Source organism: Hyperolius riggenbachi, chromosome 6 (genome assembly GCF_040937935.1).
Source record: "Hyperolius riggenbachi isolate aHypRig1 chromosome 6, aHypRig1.pri, whole genome shotgun sequence".
NCBI classification, from domain to species: Eukaryota; Metazoa; Chordata; class Amphibia; order Anura; family Hyperoliidae; genus Hyperolius; species Hyperolius riggenbachi.
The window spans coordinates 244,201,538-244,221,398 of NC_090651.1; the positions used below are offsets into that span (position 1 = coordinate 244,201,538).

The 19,861-nt window shown below is 45.1% G+C and overlaps 1 protein-coding gene across 4 annotated transcripts in view; it reads right to left on the bottom strand.

The window, feature by feature from the left end:
• Positions 1-679: 679 nt before the first annotated feature.
• Positions 680-19,861, bottom strand: part of DVL1 (dishevelled segment polarity protein 1) — a 244,187-nt gene continuing 225,005 nt past the window's right edge. For 2 of the 4 annotated variants that reach the window (XM_068240613.1, XM_068240614.1), the window contains exon 15: positions 682-3,187. In XM_068240613.1, the coding sequence (XP_068096714.1) occupies positions 2,781-3,187 (407 nt within the window). In that variant the 3' untranslated portion in view covers positions 682-2,780. Of the gene's footprint in view, positions 3,188-19,861 lie in introns of all 4 variants that reach the window. The other 2 variants (XM_068240615.1, XM_068240616.1) reach the window with 2 other exon arrangements.

Genomic DNA, 19,861 nt, shown 5'->3' on the forward strand with positions numbered 1-19,861 from the left:
TAGTCTTAAAGGAGCACTATAAGGGTAATATAAAAAAGCGTTTAACTTACCTGGGGCTTCTAACGCCCCCCACAGTTGTCCTGTACCCGCACCGGGACAAAACGATTCTCCAGTCCCCTGCCGTGGCTCACTTCTAGAATTTGCGAGCCACTGTGCCTGCGCGGCCCTTGTTATGCGTGTTCTCTCTCCCACTGACGTCACCTGGAGCCTACTGTGCGCAGGTGCTACTGCATCGCAAAGTCACACATTTCAGAAATGGGGGGGGGGGGGGAGGGAGTTGGACTGGAAAATAATTTTGTCCCGGCGCGGGCACAGAACGTCTGTGGGGGGCCGTTAAAAGCCCCAGGTAATTTAAACACTTTTTTAAATTACCCTTAAGGTAGCCATACACTGAACGATTTGCCATCAGACTCGACCAACAGATAGATCCCTCTGATCGAATCTGATCAGAGAGGGATCATATGGCTGCCTTTACTGCAAACAGATTGTGAATCGATCTCAGCCTGAAACCGATTCACCATCTGCTGAGCTGCCGCTGTCGCCTGTCCCCCCCCCCCCCCCCCCGCATACATTACCTGAAGCCTGGTCCCGGGCATCTTCTCCGCATCACGGCATCCACGTATAACTTTCTGTCACTCCAGTGACAGCGGAAGTTCAAATAGAGCGCCCTCTATTTGTACTTCCGCTGTCACTGCAGTGACACAGGAAGTTATACACGGATGCCGTGATATGGGAGGTGATGTGGAGAAGATGCCAGCCGGGAGGTGATGCGGAGAAGATGCCGGGAGCCAGCTTCAGGTAATGTATACCTGCGTTGATCGTATGCCGCTAGCGATGCGCTCCCTACCTGCGGGCGATCGACTAATTTCCCGCACGGACCGATCGACGGGACCGATCTATTTCGGGACGAAAGAGATCGAAATTTAGCGTTTAGCGTGAACGATGTGACAGCAGATTCGATCCCAGTGATCGAATCTGCTGTCGATCGGCGGGTAATCGGCCTAGTGTATGGCCAGCTTTACAGTACTCCTTTAAAGGTCCCTCGGTTTCCTTCAGGGTCTCTACATTGAGCCTCTGTGCCACTCCAAAAACCACCAACCAGATCAGTTGTGGGCTACTGCACATGCCTAGCCTTGTCCCGGCACCCACTAGTTCTGACTGGTTCACAAGACTTAGACTGCGCATGTGCAGAACGATCCCGGCCACAGGAGCTCAACCTAGGTTTATGCATGTTAGTTGGAAGTCTTTCGGAGGGGCACAGTGGGAGGGGACCGGAAGGAAACCGGGGGACCTGTATGGCTACAGAGTGCTGGAAGAAGCCCCAGGTATGAAAATGAAACTTGTTCTTCCTGTCTCAGGTTTACTTTAAACAAAATGGACAAGGTTGCTTTTTTCATGACCTTTTCATGCTGTTGGACTGTATTTCTACAAATAATTGTCTGGCCACCTGTCACAGGTTATTCATTTCAAACAACATTTATCTAGCATGTGTTTAAGGCTTTAGGCTTTAAAATGATAAGTTCACAAATGGATCTGCCAAGATTTTCAATCTTTTGTAAACTGATACTGCTGCTTGGCAGGTACAAGACGTCTATGATTATCTTTGAATCAATCCAAACCTTTTCTTATGGTTCCAAACCCTCACAATCATGGGTCTAAATAGAATTCCTTTTCTTGTAGTTCAGGAAAGAAGGGGGGCTGCAGGTGTTGTCACTGGTTTGAGCCCAAAATGTTTGGATGGCACAGAGCTACACATCAGTAAAGTAAAGACTTCTGTTCAGTCTCTACCTGAGAGTGGGGCTTCCTGGGAGTACATGAAAGGGTATGGAGCGTGGACAAAATATCTGCAGGCATCTCTCAGGCAGTGTTCCCACTAGAGCAGAGAACGGTAATTCTTTATCTGTGCTCCGCTCATCGCTAAACGGACAGTGAATGGCTCCCATTTTATAAATATCTGCGGGATCCGTTGCAGTGAGCTGACCACACTTCTGTGCAGTCCGCAATAATCCTGGGCAGGCAAATGTGTTCTCCCATAAAGCCTAAGGAGGAGCGCATCTGCCCCAGGCTCCAGTCAGACCACGGCGGACCATTGGAGCGGACACTACACTGCAGGGAGGGAATGAGGGGAATTCTTAAAAAGGAAACAGCAGTAACAGTCTATCCCACACTTTTAAAAAAAAGTCCTGGCTTGAGCTACAAATCTGAAAAAAGGAAAACGGGCTCTCTATTTCTATGAAGGTGCGCTGCATCTACGGTCACTGCTAGGGTGTGTGAGAATGAGCTTATACTGATGTGTAGCTCCACAGAAGCTGGCCATTCCCACCAAACCGGCATCACCTTGCTAGACATGGTGCACACTACTGTCAATTGAACTAATAAGGCTGCACTGCCTCTTATTTTAAATGCACCTATTCCGTTCATTCTGCTGGGACCATAACAGATGTTTTAGCTCCGTGCCATGGCTGCTCTGCACGTCTAAGGTTACATCGCTGCAAAGCCTGTCTGACATTGCCCACAGATCATGTTACATCAATAGGATTGTGCCTTTAGCTTAATTTTTTTTATTAAGCGCAGATCTGCCCAGAATCTGTAGTGCTTCAGAAACCTACATTTAGAAAATGTTCTTTGATATTGGCCAGAGCTTAGCATTCTAGAAAAAGCCATCCTTGTACTCCCACTTCCTATGGCTTGAAGTCTGACTATGGCAGTGGTCATCCATTGTAGTGAGTTCTACAATTCTTTAGGTTATCTAGTGGCTGACGCAGAAGGCACGTTGGCTGTCACATGATGTCCACAAAAAATTCACAGGGGTTTCCCATGGCCTTCTGGAAGGACTGCCGGCTTCCGGTCAGTTCTGGGGGAATGTTGCCAAGCTCACGAACAGGTGGACCGCCTGGTGGGCCACTGTTGTTGTACACCTTGCTTCCAATCTTTGGCAAGCTGTACAGCGGGGGTAGACCAGGGGGACCATGAGAGTGGTGGCTGCGGTGGCTACGCTCACTACGTGCTGCTGAGCTGTGGCTCCGGTGACTGTGCTGGCTCAATGGCCTTTCACTTCTTTTTCCTCCACTGCTGGCAGCGCGGTCTGACCCACTGCCGCTCCCAGTGGACTTGCGGTCCTTCTCCCGGCCAGATGACGATCTCTTCCCCTCTCGATTACTGCGGCTGGAACCACTGCTTTTGCTGCCTGGGATAGAAAACAATGACTTCAGTAAACATTGCAAATCTAGTCAATGTAATTTATCATCAGTTTCAGTTGGCAATGCAGTATTCTATGTTACTTACCATCAGCCAGTAAACATTATAATGAAATCTGAACTGAACTGACATGAAGGGAGTCATTGCTGACTACTTCTCTGGCTGCTGTGCTCATCTGCTGCTCTTTTTAGTTTCTTAAAGGACAAATGTAGCCACCCCCCCACCCAACCCCCAGAAAAAGTTAGATACTCACCTAAGAGGAGGGATGGCTCTGGATCCCTTAGAGCCATCCCATTCCTCTCTGTGTTCCCTCGTTCCAGCACCGGAAACCCCGTTGTGGCGTTTAGACTTTATTGTTGAGGAAGCCTTCGGGTCTCCTCGAAATGTTACGGAAGTACTTAGGTCTCTGAGTACTTCCAAAGACGAGCGGCTCTGTACTGCGCAAGCATAGACTCGTGCATGTGCAGTGTGAAGTTTCTTGCCTTCAGAAGTACTTGGAGACCCAAAGCGGGAGCGGAAGATTTGAATAGGGGCCTGGTAGTGGAAAGAGGGGACACAGGGAGGGACAGGAAGGCTCTAAGGGATCCAGAGCCTTCCATCTTCTTAGGTGAGCATTTTACAGCAGTCTGCGTACATTCTTGATACCTTTTCCTTCCGTTGTCACCAATGTGACACAAGAGGTATATGGACACTGACATATGTATTCTCGTTTAAAAGTGCCAGTTGCCTGGCCATCATGCTGACCTTTTGGCTGAGTCACATGTCTGGAGCAAGCATGTGGAGTCTGATATGGGTTTACAACATCTGTAACATTGGTCTTAGTAAAGCAGAAGGCATTACATGCCCGTCATCATTATCAGCATGACAACTGGGAAACAGGCATTTTCTTTAAGGGAACAAATACGGCAACCTTCTTATTGCTCTCACTACAAAACCCCTTAAAAATAAAAGCTGCTTCCACCCTAATCCCCTCCCCCCCCCCCTCCTCCTTTCTCATTGTTGCTAAACTTATGTTTATACAACCACCCAAGATACATTCTATACTCTGCCCTGAGCATATTACTATTTTGGACAATGCCAATTATTAGTTCCTAAGTAGTCAATTCGGATCATCGGTAATGGATTTATTTAATCTACCATCAGACTACAATACCCCGGACTACACATAAGGCCCATACACACGTCGGATTTCCGCGAACGACGGGTCGTTTGAGCGTCCCGTCGTACGCCCGCTAAATCGGGCGTGTCTACAGGCTGTCGTTCGCTTGATAAGGGCGAGTTTGAGCGATCCGCCGTTCGCGGAAATCCGACGTGTGTATGGGCCTATAGGCATAGCCGTTGGACTTTTCGGGAACAGTTATATGCACTGAAGTGCCTGCTTCATATGTATCTTGAAATCCGTTTTTATACTATTCAACCCATATATGTTCTTTATATTTCTAAGTGTTTGTATCTTTTATAAAATTCTTAAATAAAAACTTATTTTGAAAGAAAAAAATAAAAGCTGCCTGATGTAATACACTGCTGGTAAAGCCACAGTGTTCTGACTGTGACCAATAAGGAAATACATATGTCAGCCTCCATATCCCTCTCAGTTCAGGTGTGCTTTATAAATCAGAGTAAAACACAGAGAAACGTTCATATCCATATTGTTGTCATACGCAGCGTATAACCATCAATAAAGCAAACACTTATTGCAAGAGGCACATGCAAAACAGACAAATAAAGCAGATGGGAAGCAGGACATGCGTGATCATGCAACTGCCCCAGGCCCACCTGGACTATAACATACTCTGGTAAGTGCCCACTACACTGCTCTGTTATTAACTAATGTAAGGCATGGTCAAAGATAAAGTCTGTGCTGTCACATGTATATGGAGAATAGGGTATGTACAATACATGGGGCTTGGTTCAGAAAAGGGTGCTAAGTGTTAGCACGCCAGTGAAAAGCCACTTTGCATGTGCTAACATGCTTTGCACGTGCTAACTAGGGTGCTAAGTAGTTAGCACATGTAAACTACTTAGCACCGTAGTTAGCACATGTAAACTACTTAGCACCGTAGTTAGCACATGCAAACTACTTAGCATCCTAGTTAGCACGTGCAAACTACTTAGCACCCTAGTTAGCACGGTGCTAAGTAACAATAACAATAACAATAATATTTATATAGCGCTTTTCTCCCTGGGGACTCAAAGCGCTGTGACCCTGCATTATGCAGTCTCAAAGGCTAGGGAAAAGAGGTGAGTTTTTAGCCTTTTTTTAAAGCTGTCCAGAGAAGGAGCCTCTCGTACTGATTGTGGAAGTGAGTTCCATAGAGTAGGGGCTGCATAGGAAAAGGCCCGAGCACCAAATGTTAAGTGTATCCTGGGAATAACCAGCTTCATCTTGTTGGCAGAGCGGAGGGTGCGTGGAGGGGCATAAAGTTCCAATAGATCCGCTATGTATTTGGGTCCCATGTGGTGTAGAGCCTTGAATGTCAGCAGGCAGATCTTAAAAAGTAGTAGTTTGCATGTGCTAACTATGGTGCTAAGTTTGCATGTGCTAACTACTTAGCACCCTAGTTAGCACGCCCAAAGCCTTTAGGCGTGCTAACTGGGTTAGCACCATTTACTGAATCAGGCCCATGGTGGGAGAGTGTATTCAGGCATTCCAAGCTATGGTTACTACTGAGCTCCTTACCCATGTTACTGTAATTGGCTAAATGTCCAAACTACACAGGAAATTTCCATCCCTGCAGCCAGAAACGGTCCGCACTTGATTGGAATTGTAATGCTGTGATTAATCACTCATTACCACAACAATTTAATTTTCCTTCAGGAATGCTGAAGGCTGCTTTTTACCTACACTTGACTGTCTTTATTTTAACAAAGATGCAGTATCACTTACAACCACCAGATGGAAGCATTGGATGCTGTACATTAACTGAATCTATACTGTGTGCGCTTGACAGTTATTGACATTTTACTGTTACTATTATGGCACCATCCATTCTACAAGCTCTGAATATATTGTACTGCACTTTGCAGGAACACGCCTATAAAAATGGCAAGACAATACAGTCGATGTTGTCCATAGCAACATCATCATTTTAATTTGCAATGACAGCATGAATGGGAGAAGCTTATGGTGGTTACGAACAATAAACACAGACCAAATGTCAGACACATGCATAAAAACCTCAGCATTTTGTGGGCCTTCATGCAAATTTGAGGCTTTTCTGCACATAAAACACTGTTGTACTGGGTTGCTGTACCTCCTCCCTACCCTTTGAAGTATAGCAGTCATTAACCCTTAGGGCTTGTTCCCACCTAGGGCGTTTTCGCCTTTTTTTAAATGCCCGCGATTTTCAAAATCGCCCTAAAAGCGCGTGTGCATCATTTTGGGGGCGATTTGCCTTTTTGGAAGGTATAGGGAAATTGCAAAGCGCTTGAAAAAAATACTTTGTATAGCAATCTCATTTATTCATTTCCTGATGTCAGGAAGTGAAAAAACAGAAAGCGCTTTATAAAAAATTGCAGTGCGCAGGTAAGCATCAACAATTTCAATTTTAGATGTGAACAAAGCCTTAGGCCTGGAACCCATTACAAAGCGCTATCGCTAATCGCAAGCGTTTTTAATGAGCGTTTTGTAAGTGATTTCATGAGCGTTTTCTGGCGATTTTGATAGAGATTTTAAAAAGTGTAAGCATTTTGCCAGCGATTGTGTAGCGATTTGCGATTAGCGGTTTTAATTCTGATTGGGCCTTTCAATTAATTTTTTTTTTTTACAGCAGTAATTTAAAAGCGCTAACAAAATCGCTCTGTATAGCGATTCATGAACGATTACGCCAGCGTTTATATACTTTACATTGCGGAAAGAAAAATGTTGAGGAGCACCCCTCCTGTTGCCAGCGATCGATGTGCCTGGGCTATGATCTAGCAGCACTCCAGATCAATCAATTGGTTGCAGAGAGTAAAGCCGGCTCTTTACATTGCAGAAACGCTAACGCTCAAAGATGCTGCATGTCCTGCGTTTACGATTTTGCTAGCGTTTTGAATTGCTCCCTAAATGTTTAAAAAATTTCTCTAATGGGATCCAGCCCTCAGACTGCATTTCATGGTGTATGACCAGCCTTGCATACCTGCAAAGCCCTCCCCACCATGCTGATGCTGTAGGACATGTTCACAGCCCGTTCACTTCCAGATCAAAGTGTACAAGAACTACAAAATCCAAAGGCGCCAAAATCTCGCTAGGCATAAATAGAAAATTGATCAGCACGTGCCCTGAATCACTACAAAAATTGCTAAGCGTTTGCGATTACACCGAACGAGTTTTGGTGTGAACCACCAGTACTTTGTTACACCCTGCAGAAGCCCTCAGTACCAGGGAGCTTTGTTATAGTAAAGGTTACTCTCGTTTTACTGACCTGCCTGATAGAGTATGGCTTCTTTCCCACCAGGACGTTGCGTTTTAGGGGACGTTATGGTCGCATAGGACGTGGACGTCAGACTGAGCCGCGTTGTGCAGCTCACTCTGGTGTCCGTGATGCGTACTCTTGGATGCATGCGGCATCACGTGGTGCCGACAGCCAATCGCCGCACAGAGCGGCCGCTCCAGGAAGTAAACACTGCACGTCACACCGTGCAGTGAATATTAATTAGCCATGTGCCTGGCCGCTCTCCCCTCCTCCCCAACATTACTGAGCATGTGCAAGCAGTCTAACGCGGCTTAGCCTCGTATAAAGTACTGCATGCAGTACGTTATCTTGAGGTGCAGCGTTACAATGTAACGCAACGTGAGCACTGTGAACAGCCTATTGATTTTTTTATTACTGTGCGGTGGGCTGCGTTACAGGCTGTTCTAACGTGCGCCTGTAACGTCCCACTGTGAAAGCCAAGAAGCAGACTGACCCACAGGGCCTGCTATTAAACTCCAACTCGTTTACTTGCTTTGCAAGGACATGAGCCGGTATATACATTTTTCAGGCAGAAGTGTCATCTGATGAAACGGTAACATTGTGGCCAAACTATCAGATTGTAAGCAGTTATGTAAAAAAATAAGTATACCCCATGGACTTTGTCAACATCATTCAGCATACAGATCTTCATTTCAACAATGACAGAAAAACAGAGATATGATATTACAGATACCAGGCACCTAATGTAGTCCATTGTGTAATTAACAAATAAAGGTGGCCATAGACAATTAAATCCTTTTGCTTGTTTTTTTTTTTTTTTTTTTCAACCAGAAAAATATGGTTGATTTTTCTGCTTTATCAAATAAAAATGATTTTCGGTTTTTACACACAATCGATCGCTTTTATCGAAAAACTGGGCAAATTGATCTATTTTGTTAAATAATTTGTCGTACACCCTGAAGGTGACTCATGGGTGAACCTGGAGACCCCCTTTAATAATGGGGCTCCCAGATATCTTCCTTACCTCACTACCTCACTGGGATTGTGTATAAACATTTCCTTAAAAAAAAAAAGCATTAAGTGATGTTTGGTGCTGAAGAAAGCACCTCAAAAGCAGTAGAAAATGCAACTTAAAGTACACCTGAGCTGAGAGGGATATAGAGGCTGCCATATTTTTTCCCTTTTAACCACTTGCCGACCGCACCACATCGACCGCGTCACACTGATTGGCGTGGATGCGGCGGCAGCCCCAGGACCGCCTAACGCGTAGGGTCCTTGGGGCGTAGTTTGTGAGCAATCGCAGGCGCATCACCGCTCTGATGACGGAGCTCCGCTCCTCCTTCATAGCCGCTGGGAGACTGTTAGCCTGCGAAACCGCCGTCTTTTATTGCTCTACAGCGCTGCGATCTACTGCACTGCTGTACTGGGGACAGCCGTGTGACAGGGTCTATGGCTAAAAGTATTAAGGGCAGAGGATCAGCGGTGCTGCAAGGTAATCTGCATTGTTTAAAGGACATCCGAGGTGAAAATACACTGATGAGAAAATCAATTGTATCTATCCGCCTTCTCCTAATATTGATTTATTTAGACATCCCACAGTTTTATTTTATTTAGTTTTTAGTGTTTCATTGTCGCTGCTCAATGACACCTTGAAGTATGCTAGAGATCAAATCTATGATTTATTCACTCTTTATCTGTTTCCTGCTCTCAGAAGCCATTTACTGACAGGAAAGTATTGTATGGCTGTAACTACTTATCAGCGAGGGTTATGCTATAGTCTGACCCAGTCCGACCCGGACAGAAACTGTCACTTGCATACCTGATGTTTAACTCTTTCAGGCAGAGAAAGAAAAAAGAACACAGCCTAGTTATTTGTGTCCTAGGCACTATACATACACTTGTCTATCTCATCATGTCACATGTCGCCTCGGTTGTCCTTTAAAAGGAAATTAATATGGCAGAATCTAGACTTGTTTCATTTCAGGTGTTCTTTAATATTCAAGCTAATATGTTTGATGCACCATGTCAGTTAGGGTTTGCACAGGAATTCGTAATGGGATCTGCCAGTAAAATTGCAAGTGATGAATGGCAATAGTTTTGTCACAGGAAGCAAGGTTATTACATGAGATAGCTCCAAGCCCGAGACTTACACTTATGCATACCTGCAACGCTCTCTTCACCGTGCTGCTGCTGTAGGACGTGTTCAAAGCTCCAACTGATTGCAGTTGGAGAGGGGCACATACTCTCGCCATCCTGAGAGCCCTCGTGGATCACGCTACCAAATGGCTAGGCAGAGCAACCATGGCAGAGATCTTCCTGGGCATGCATTGCTCAGTTGGAACCCTACATTCTCAGGATACTCCCAATGGCGGCTCCTATACACAGCCATGTAAGAGTGCACACACAAAGAGGGCATAGTAAAGTTGACAGAGCATGCACAGGGGCGTAACAATAGCCCCTTCAAGGCATGCAGTTGCAGGAGGGCCCTTAGGGGAAGAAGCCGGAGGGGGGCCCCTGGCTCTGGGGCTCTCCAGGGATATGTTTAGGGGCAGGAGAGGGTGCAGCGTAAGAAGGGGAAGCAGCAGGAAAAAAAAACCCAGTGGGGAGGAGGGCCCGACTCCCCCTCCACCTCGCGCTACCATCAGTGCTCCCCCCTCCAGCAACAACAGCTGAGGGGGGCCCCATCCAAAGTTTCGCAGGGGGGCACAGTGATTTCTAGTTAGCTCCCCTGAGCATGCACCTTTAAGCTCCCACTAAAGCTTAGAAGCTTAGAACAGGGGATACAGCGGCAGCACGGAGGGAAAGCTGGGCACAATAAATGGTCACGCATTGTCTGGTGGACCTTACAGATTATTGAGGTATTCTTAACTTTTTAAACTTGTCTCACTTCAGGTTTATTTAATGAGCAGAAGATACGTTTGGTGAAAAACAGGGTCCTTAAAGGTAAAATTGATTGCTGGACTGTGTAGGGGGTGATGAGAGCATACCTGCATTTCCTCCCGCCCCCCTCCGTCTGCCGCCGTTCATACTCTATACACTCCGGTGTGCGGCGACTTGCTTGACCTCTGCCCCGGACATACTGCGCCCTGTGTGCGCAGTATGTCCTTCCCCCTTCGCTTCTGGCCGGCGCATAGTGCCAGGCTCAGAAGCACGCTGTCCCCTTTTTGCTGCGTGTGCGCTCCATTACACCGAGCGTCACATGCTAATCATGTGACGCTCGGTGTAATGGAGCGCACACGCAGCAAAAAGGGGACAGCGTGCTTCTGAGCCTGGCACTATGCGCCGGCCAGAAGCGAAGGGGGAAGGACATACTGCGCACACAGGGCGCAGTATGTCCGGGGCAGAGGTCAAGCAAGTCGCAGCACACCGGAGTGTATAGAGTATGAACGGCGGCAGACGGAGGGGGGCGGAAGGAAATGCAGGTATGCTCTCATCACCCCCTACACAGTCCAGCAATCAATTTTACCACAACCATTCGGTTGTGGTATCCTTTAAAGGGAATCAGAGATGAACGTTTCACACTAAATAAACATATCAGTCGATGGCTTGTAAAGAATAAATACTCTACCTGATAATTTTGCCGCTCTGGTGTGCCTTTTTGAGTGTTTTTTATCCATTATTGCTGCAGGAAAAATCCAATATGGCCGCCTTCTCATATCCCTTCTGCTTCCGGGTTATGAGTTGTTCTGGATGTACTGTCTAGGCTCTAGACAAGCACATCTGTGTGTTTTCAACTGTGTGCATTCAACTTGATTATTTTGGTATGCTGTGTGGCTGCCTGTAGGAAGTGTCTCTCATAGGAATGAAACTGCACAGTGCACACAGATCACACAGGCAGCCACACTCGTCTGTTTCATAGCTTCTTTCTCAGCAGAGCAGCCCCTCCCATGTTATCAGAGCTCTGAGTATGCAAAGCAGGAAAGCTGAGCCAGGAGGGGGCAGGCTTGGGCTTGAAAAGACTTCACAGAAGACTGACTCAGCTATAATGATTTCAGGTCAAACCTAGACTGAATGCTGAGTCGGGAATTCTTATCACAGCTGATAACAGGCAGATTGAGCAGAGAAGAATGAAACTAAAAGCAAGGTAAGTGTTTACTGTCATGTTCCCACTGATAAATGTAGTAAAATACATGAGGGTGCTTCGTCTCTTGTTCTCTTTAATCATCAAGACAGCACTACTGGATACCCATAATAAAATGTGATTACTTTTCTACCCCACCAGCATTCCATGGGTTAAGCAACAATACACTCCAAGAACTGAAATGTACTTCTTTTTATTTAATACTACGTAAATCAGCTCTTTATTTCTAATGCCTCATATTTCAACAATTTCACATGGGAATAAATCCTTACAGGCTTGGTGACCATCAAAACACTCTTTTGCATATCAAGGTAATAGATCAGCTGGTACCGTGGAAATAGCCAGCCATTTCTTTCGGTTTCCTTTTTAAAGGCGGTCAGCCTACGTGTATGGTGCTGCTTCTATTCTCAGAGTGTGTTGGTTAAAAACAAAGACAGCATCTTACCAGAAGAACCAGATATCAACTGTAAAGCATAGTGCTGAAAACACAATGATTTCCGGCTGCTTTGCTGCATGGCTCAGTATAGAGTGTGATATGGAATTTTAATTGTCAATAGACATTTCTGCAGCCATTTTAAGACAGTTGCTGCTTGGTTTGAGCACACACCTCTGTGTCTCTTGTGAAATAGAGGAACGAGTTCTTCCTTCTTGTGTGGTGGGGGGTGTGGATGGAGGGCTACCTGTGTCCATGCCCCTTCCTTTTGGTGTTGTCACTCCCAAGTCATGTAGTTTGCATACTTTTGCAGTTAAATGAAATTTGCAATAATGTAGGGAATCTTTTCTCTGGGGGGCTATCGTGGGCACTCTCCCAGGATGGTGGCCACATTCGGAGGTGCTGCCAGCATTTCTCTGCCCCCACCCACTGCGCAGTTGCGGTGCTTCTATTCAACGAGTGTGGGGTGCTGCTAGCGCATAGCGGGACATCGCAAATTTCCCATTCCTGTCGTATGGCCCGCTATGCGGGACATTATTTCAGCGGCGGTTTGCAGGCAGATCTGTGTTAGAATTTAAGTATTATATGCTTGAATTTGTAGGCCTCAGTTACTTTAAAATTCTTGATGTGCAGAATCGCCCTTTAAGGAGAATTTCTCTTAGAGATAAATAAAGGCAGTTCTGATTTTCAGTAGAACATTGTACTAGAACTCCCAAGGCTGTATCAGAGATATCCAGTGCAGAGGCCAGACCAGCTGGCGACGAACAACATAAATATCAGCCATTGTTATGAAAATAATCTCACAAGTACATTAAAACAATGGCCTCCTCAGAACAAGGTGACAGAGGATGCGCAGTAAAGACTGTGCTTGTCATGATATCACAGGGTCTTATCAGCCAATAGCAGGCGATGAGTTATTGATCCGTCCCTGCTCAGATGATGTCACATTTAACTCTTCAGAGGTTAGTATAAGAAGAGCTAACGTGGCTCCCGGGGAGCTACTGCTGCTTCTTCTGACTTCTGGCTGATGACTTCCACTTTCTACTCTTTTTGTAATGTCTTGTCATCTTATCTAACTGTATGCTGTATATAGGCCTAAGTGCAATGTAGTATAGATGTAACATAAGAGAGGCCTGATCTAGCTATTAGAGATAGATCAAGTATACAAGGAACGCAAAGAGGACTTACTACAGACCAATTGCTTCGCTGAGGTGTAACGAACATCTGTATATCTGTTTACTGAATAAACTCCTGAAACTTTGAAGACGTCTAAGAAGTTCTATCTCCTATGCTGTTGCTGTGATGAGAGTCAAGTTATCACACTTCCTGTGATATGGTGCTGAACGAAGGTGTAGTGTTGTTGCCCATACCAACCAACAAAGATTTATTACAATCTGGCCCCCAGTAAAGCCCGATCTCTGTCCCCATGTTTAGTGGGCATGTAAGACTACATGCCCACACAGGTGGTACCCCCCTAAACCGGAAGTGCGCGATCAGTGCTGGCAGGAAGTGGCAGAATCAATTCTGCATTTTTGTTATTAACTATAGCTGCTTCTCTGTAGGGGTGTTTTTTGCAGTTTCCTGGCAGATTCCTGGCAGATTACTTCTTCCACAATCCTTGCTGATCCCTTGCAGGTTCTTTCTTGCAGATTTCTTGCTGATCCCTTGCAGGTTCTTTCTTGCAAATTCCTGGCAGATCCCTTGCAGGTTCCAGGTTATTTATTGAACATTCTTTGCAGATTCCTTACAGAGCGGAGCAATGGCATCCTCTGCAGCAGGTAAAAGAAAAATGACAGCAGCTGAGGTGGCACAGCGGATTATGGAGGACAGCAGCACAGAATCAGATGTGCAGGATTCTGGTGATGACCGTGACTATACTGTCACTGATAATGATGATGATTATTGCTACAGTGATGACACTGATATTGATGAGGCTGATGAAGGTGGGGAAACTGCTGAAAGTGGGGAGGGTGATGGTGATCACAGAAAATGGGCAAGCTTCTCTCCTACCAGTGACTGCTTGCTGCATAATGTTCCCTTTACTGTGTGTAATGCAGGGGTACAACTGCCTGCAGCTAATGTTCCAGAAACTGTCAGTGTTTTGTTTTGTTTTTTAGCTTTTTTTTACATCTGCCCTATTGCAAGAAATTATTAATGAAACAAATGATTATCAAAAAAGGAAGTTAGAAAATAAAACTCCTTCACCCAGATCCATCTGGAGGAGCTGGACTGATGTTACTATGCAGGAAATAAAGGCATACTTTTGCGTAATTCTTAGGATGGCACTGCAAGAAAGGGGATCTATCCAGGATTTTTTCTCAACTCCGTGGATCAATTACAACCCTTTTTTTGGAGATATTTTTACTCGTGATCCATTGGATGCTACATGTTTCTCCACCCATCAGTGGTCCTGAAGGCCCTCAAACTAGGGGTTGGTAGGTCAGGAACTTGACTGAGCATATGAAAGAAAGATGCAGAAGTCTGTTTGTACCCCATAGGAATGTAGTGATTGATGAAAGCACAATTAGTTTCAAAGGAAGATCAAAGTACAAGATGTACAATCTTCAGAAACCAAGCAAGTGGGGGCTACGAGTGTTTTCTATGGCTGATTGTGAGACTGGATACCTCTTTGCGTTTGAACCGTATTATGGATCTGCAACTACGGAAAGCTTGCCAAGGCCAGACTTGCCATTTTCAGCCCGCATTGTCCTTCATCTTTGTACAAATCTGAAACAAGCCACTCCTGGACATGGATACCATTTATTTACAGATCGATTTTATACCAGTCACATATTGGCACAAGAGTTACTAAAAGAAAAAAATCACATAACTGAAACGGTCATGCCCAATTGTAAAGGCCTACCAAGTGAAATAAAAAAATTGAAACTGAAGAGTTGTGAAGTTCGTGCTTGTAAACTTGACAGTGAAGAGATGGTATTGGCATGGAAGGATAAGCGTATTATACACATGCTTAGCACTTTCTACCCTACTACTACAACAACAAAGCAGAGAAGAATGAAAGGTAGAGTGACTGAAAATTGGAGAAGCCCACAGCAGTCGTAGAATATACTAAACACATGGGAGCGGTTGACTGATTTGATCATTATACCAGCAGTTACTCTTTTAACAGGAAGTCACTGAAGTGGTGGAGGAGGACCATTTTTTGGTTGTTGAAGCTGGCAGTAGTGAATAGCTTCATAATTTACAACCAGTTGCATCCACATGAACCAAAGGATCATATCAGCTACCGCAAGAACCTAATTCTTGAGTTGGTTCGCGAACAATGAGCCTCTAGGCCTCAGCGGAGTTATGGCCGCCCTTCTTGATTGGACATGGAGGAGCGTCTAAATGGTATCCAGCATTTTATTGCTAATATGCCCAATCGAAACACCAAAGATTGCACAGTGAGTGTGCAGTGACAGGAAGACACCAGGTGGCAGGTGAAAAACCACCTATTATTGCAAAACTTGCTCACGCAGGCCAGGATTACACGCAGGAAATTGCTTTAAAGTGTACCATACTTTGGCCAACTTCTCTGCTACCAGCCAATAGAAGACACCAAACTGTCCAAATAAGGTATGAAATTAAACGTTATATTGTGTTCTTTAAAATAAGATATACCATGTTACTGTGTTACATTCCATGTAAGAATGGGAGAGAGAGTAAGAGGGAGAGTGCATTTCTGTAAAAAAAAACTCTGAGTAGAAACGACTCCCTTTAGAAAAAAACTGAGAGTGGAAAGGGTTAATATAATAAATAATATAATTATATTAATAAAGGAGACAGGAATGAACTAGACAAAGCTGGATCTAATCCCACTTAGACACTGTGATTCGTAATGGGTTCTGTGTGTGAAAAGCAAATACTCTATGAAGGAGCTGGAAAAATTCGATGTCGATGTCAAACTGGTGGCCAATAAGAAAAAGAAGACAATTTGAAGATGATTTTTCCAAAAAGAAGCAAAAGCAGGTATTTGAGCCAAGGCTAAACCCACCTTTTCTACAGCGTTAGGCAAGGGTCACACTTGTCTGCCTTGTGCATGTTTTCTGCACAGAAAAGGGCATTTAAACTTAGAACTCGTGTTAATTAATGAGCTGGTTCACACTTGAATGCGTTTTTTACGTGCAGGAAAAAATTGACATCCTGCAGCATAATTCTGCACATTGTGTGTTTTTTTTCTATCAGTTACATTAGATGCTGTGAAAAAACATATGCGTTTTTCTGTGTACATTCTTCTGCATACAAAAACACGTGGTGTGCAGAAAATGTGTGTACAAAAAAGCGCACAAAAAACTGAAAGACAAGTGAGACTCCTGCTTAAAATGGCATATTTGCTAACTTTTTGTTAAAGGAAACTTGAGGTGAGAGGGATATGAAGGCCAACATATTAATAACCCTCCCCCCCATAAAATGCATAAAAAGTCAAAAAGTTAATTTCTTCCAATTCCTTAAGGCTCCAAAATCCACTTCGCAGACTTTCAGTAATACTTCGGTGAAAATGGAAACATAAAAAACATCACACAGACTGAATAGACTCAAGATTTCACCACCACATCAGTGCTCTGATAACACAACGCCGGCTGTTTAACTACTTAAGTACCAGTGGTCTCTGCCCTCTTAAAGGACTTACGATGCAAGGATGCTAAAAATTTTAAATACCTGGCTGCAAGTTTTATCACAGAGGACGCCATCTGCGCCCTCTGTTTCATTCTGCCATGGTCTCTTTCTTATTTTCACCCTGAGGTCGGGACCTGATCTGATCCCTTGGGTTGTCTGCATTTGCCCCATTAAATATGGCGGCCAGGTCCTGCCATGCCTGCACAGTTCTCATAGCCGCGAGTGCGGCTGTGCAGCTCCTCCTCCTCCTCCAGTGCCGTCATTACGTCCACGAGACTGCCAGGAGCCATGAAGGGGCTGGAGGACTCAGAGCTGCACAGCCGCTCTCGCGGCTATGAGAACTGCGCAGGCGCAGCAGGACCTGGCGGCCATATTTTATGGGGCAAATGCAGACGAGGTTAGGTCCCGACCTCAGGGTGAAAAATCAGAAAGAGACCACGGAGGAAAGAAACAGAGGGCGTGGATGATGTCCTCTGTAGATAAAACTTGCAGCCAGGTATTTAACTTTTTTTTTTAGCATTCTTACATCGTAAGTCCTGTAAAGAGACTCTAAAGCCTCTTAAAAATCCTTATTTTACTAAACAATCCTGTTGAATACCTTAATCCTACCTAAACTGCCGCATTCCCGCGGCTGTAAACTATCTAAAACCCCTCTAACTCGCCCTCCCTCTCCCCAGCAAAATCCACAACTTTCTTGGTCGTGGATTTTGCCGCCCCTGTGCGCTTTCGTGTGAGGCAGGGCTATGAGCCGCAGCCCTGCCTCACACGCGTCTGTCAGCGGCGGATCTCCGCCTCTCCCCCGCCCCTCTCAGCGAAGGAAGACTGAGAGGGGCGGAGGAGAGGCGACGATGCACTGCTGGCAGATGCGTGTGAGGCAGGGCTGCGGCTCATAGCCCTGCCTCACACGGAAGCACTGCCCAGATCGCCCCCTGGGGATTTAGGGGGATTTAGATAGTTTACAGCCGCGGGGATGCGGTGGTTTAGGTAGGACTAATGTATTACGCAGGATTGTTTAATAAAAAAAGGATTTTTAAGAGACTTCAGAGTCTCTTTAAGGACCAGAGACCGCTGATATAATGACAGAATACCGATGAATCGCTGTGCATACCCGCCACAACCGCCGTCCATGCCACACGCTGGAATCCTCAGGACACCGACTCTGCTGTCTCAATGACGGCAGAGTAATGTGAGCCAGTCAGGAGCCGCTTTCATTGGCTCCTGACCGTGTAAATCAATGTAAGCCAATGGGAGTTGCTTACCTTGATAGACACGGCCAGGAGTCAATGAAATCGGCTCCCCGGTCGGCTCACAGGTCTCTGTAGTCAGAGACTGACAGGGCGAGTGAGCTGGAGCGGGAGACAGCGGAGGAGGAAAGCGGCGAGATCGGCGGGAGCGACGAAAACGGAAGATGTGCGCTGCGGCGGTGAATAGCTATCAAAACAGGGCGTAGATTTCAATTATCGTGGTCCTTATGTAGTTAAGAAGTTGCACCACTTTCAACCGTGGACCCTCTACCTCTATTGAGCTCACCTTGCGTGGTCGCTGCCCAGACCCAGAGACAGCACCACAAGCAGATATAATAACCACAGCTTCAGCCACACTGTTCCTCACTGGTAATAATGGTCCTTCATCCACATTGTATTCATATAAAAGACAAAGAGATACTATCTCATAGCACAGACTGCATCATATGATAAGGTTTCCAGGTATCATTAAAATTAATTCTATGCTACATGATGGTACACAGTGGAATGCAAAAGTTTGGGCAACCTTGTTAATCGTCACGATTTTCCTGTATAAATTGTTGGTTGTTACGATAAAAAATGCCAGTTAAATATATCATATAGGAGACACACACAGTGATATTTCAGAAGTGCAATGAAGTTTATTGGATTTACAGAAAGTGCACAATAATTGTTTAAATAAAATTAAAATAAATTTGGGCACTGTTGTCATTTTATTGATTCCAAAACCTTTAGAACTAATTATTGGAACTCAAATTGGCTTGGTAAGCTCAGTGACCCCTGACCTACATACACAGGTGAATCCAATTATGAGAAAGAGCATTTAAGGGGGTCGATTGTAAGTTTCCCTCCTCTTTTAATTTGCTCTGAAGAGTAGCCAAAAGATTGTTCACCATCATGGTTTAGGGGAAGGGTACAGAAAGCGGTCTCAGAGATTTCAGCTGTTTGTTTCCACAGTTAGGAACATATTGAGGAAATGGAAGACCACAGCCTTAGTTCAAGTTAAGGTTCAAAGTAGCAGACCAAGAAAAATCTCAGATAAACAGAAGCGACGAATGGTGAGAACAGTCAGAGTCAACCCACAGACCAGCACCAAAGACCTACATCATCTTGCTGCAGATGGAGTCACTGTGCATCATTCAACCATTAGGCACATTTTACACAAGGAGATGCTGTATGCGGAAGGGGTTCAGAGGAAGCCTTTTATCCGCCCACAGCAAAAACAGAGCAGCTTGAGGCATGCTAAAGCATATTTGGACAAGCCATTTTGGAGTAAGGTGCTGTGGACTAATGAAACTAAAATTGAGTTATTTGGGCATAACAAGGGGTGCTATGCATGGAGGAAAAACAACACAGCATTCCAAGAAAAACACCTGCAACCTACAGTAAAATATGGTGGTTGTTCCATCATGCTGTGGGGGGTGTGGCCAGTGAAGGACTGGGAATCTTGTCAAAGTTGAGGGATGCATGGATTCCACTCAGTATCAGCAGATTCTGGAGACCAATGTTCAGGAATCAGTGACAAAACTGAAGCTGCACCGGGGCTGGATCTTTCAACAAGACAACGACCCTAAACACTGCTCAAAATCCACTAAGGCATTCATGCAGAGGAACAAGTACAACGTTCTGGAATGGCCATCTCAGTCCCCAGACCTGGATATAAATGAAAATCTGTGGTGTGAGTTAAAAAGAGCTGTCCATGCTCAGAAGCCATCAAACCTGTGTGAACTAGAGATGTTTTGTAAAGAGGAATGGTCCAAAACACCTTTAACCAGAATCCAGACTGTCATTGGAACCTACAGGAAGCGTTTAGAGGCTGTAATTTCTGCAGAAGGAAGATCTACCAAATATTGATTTCATTTCTTTTTTGTGGTGCCCAAATGTATGCACC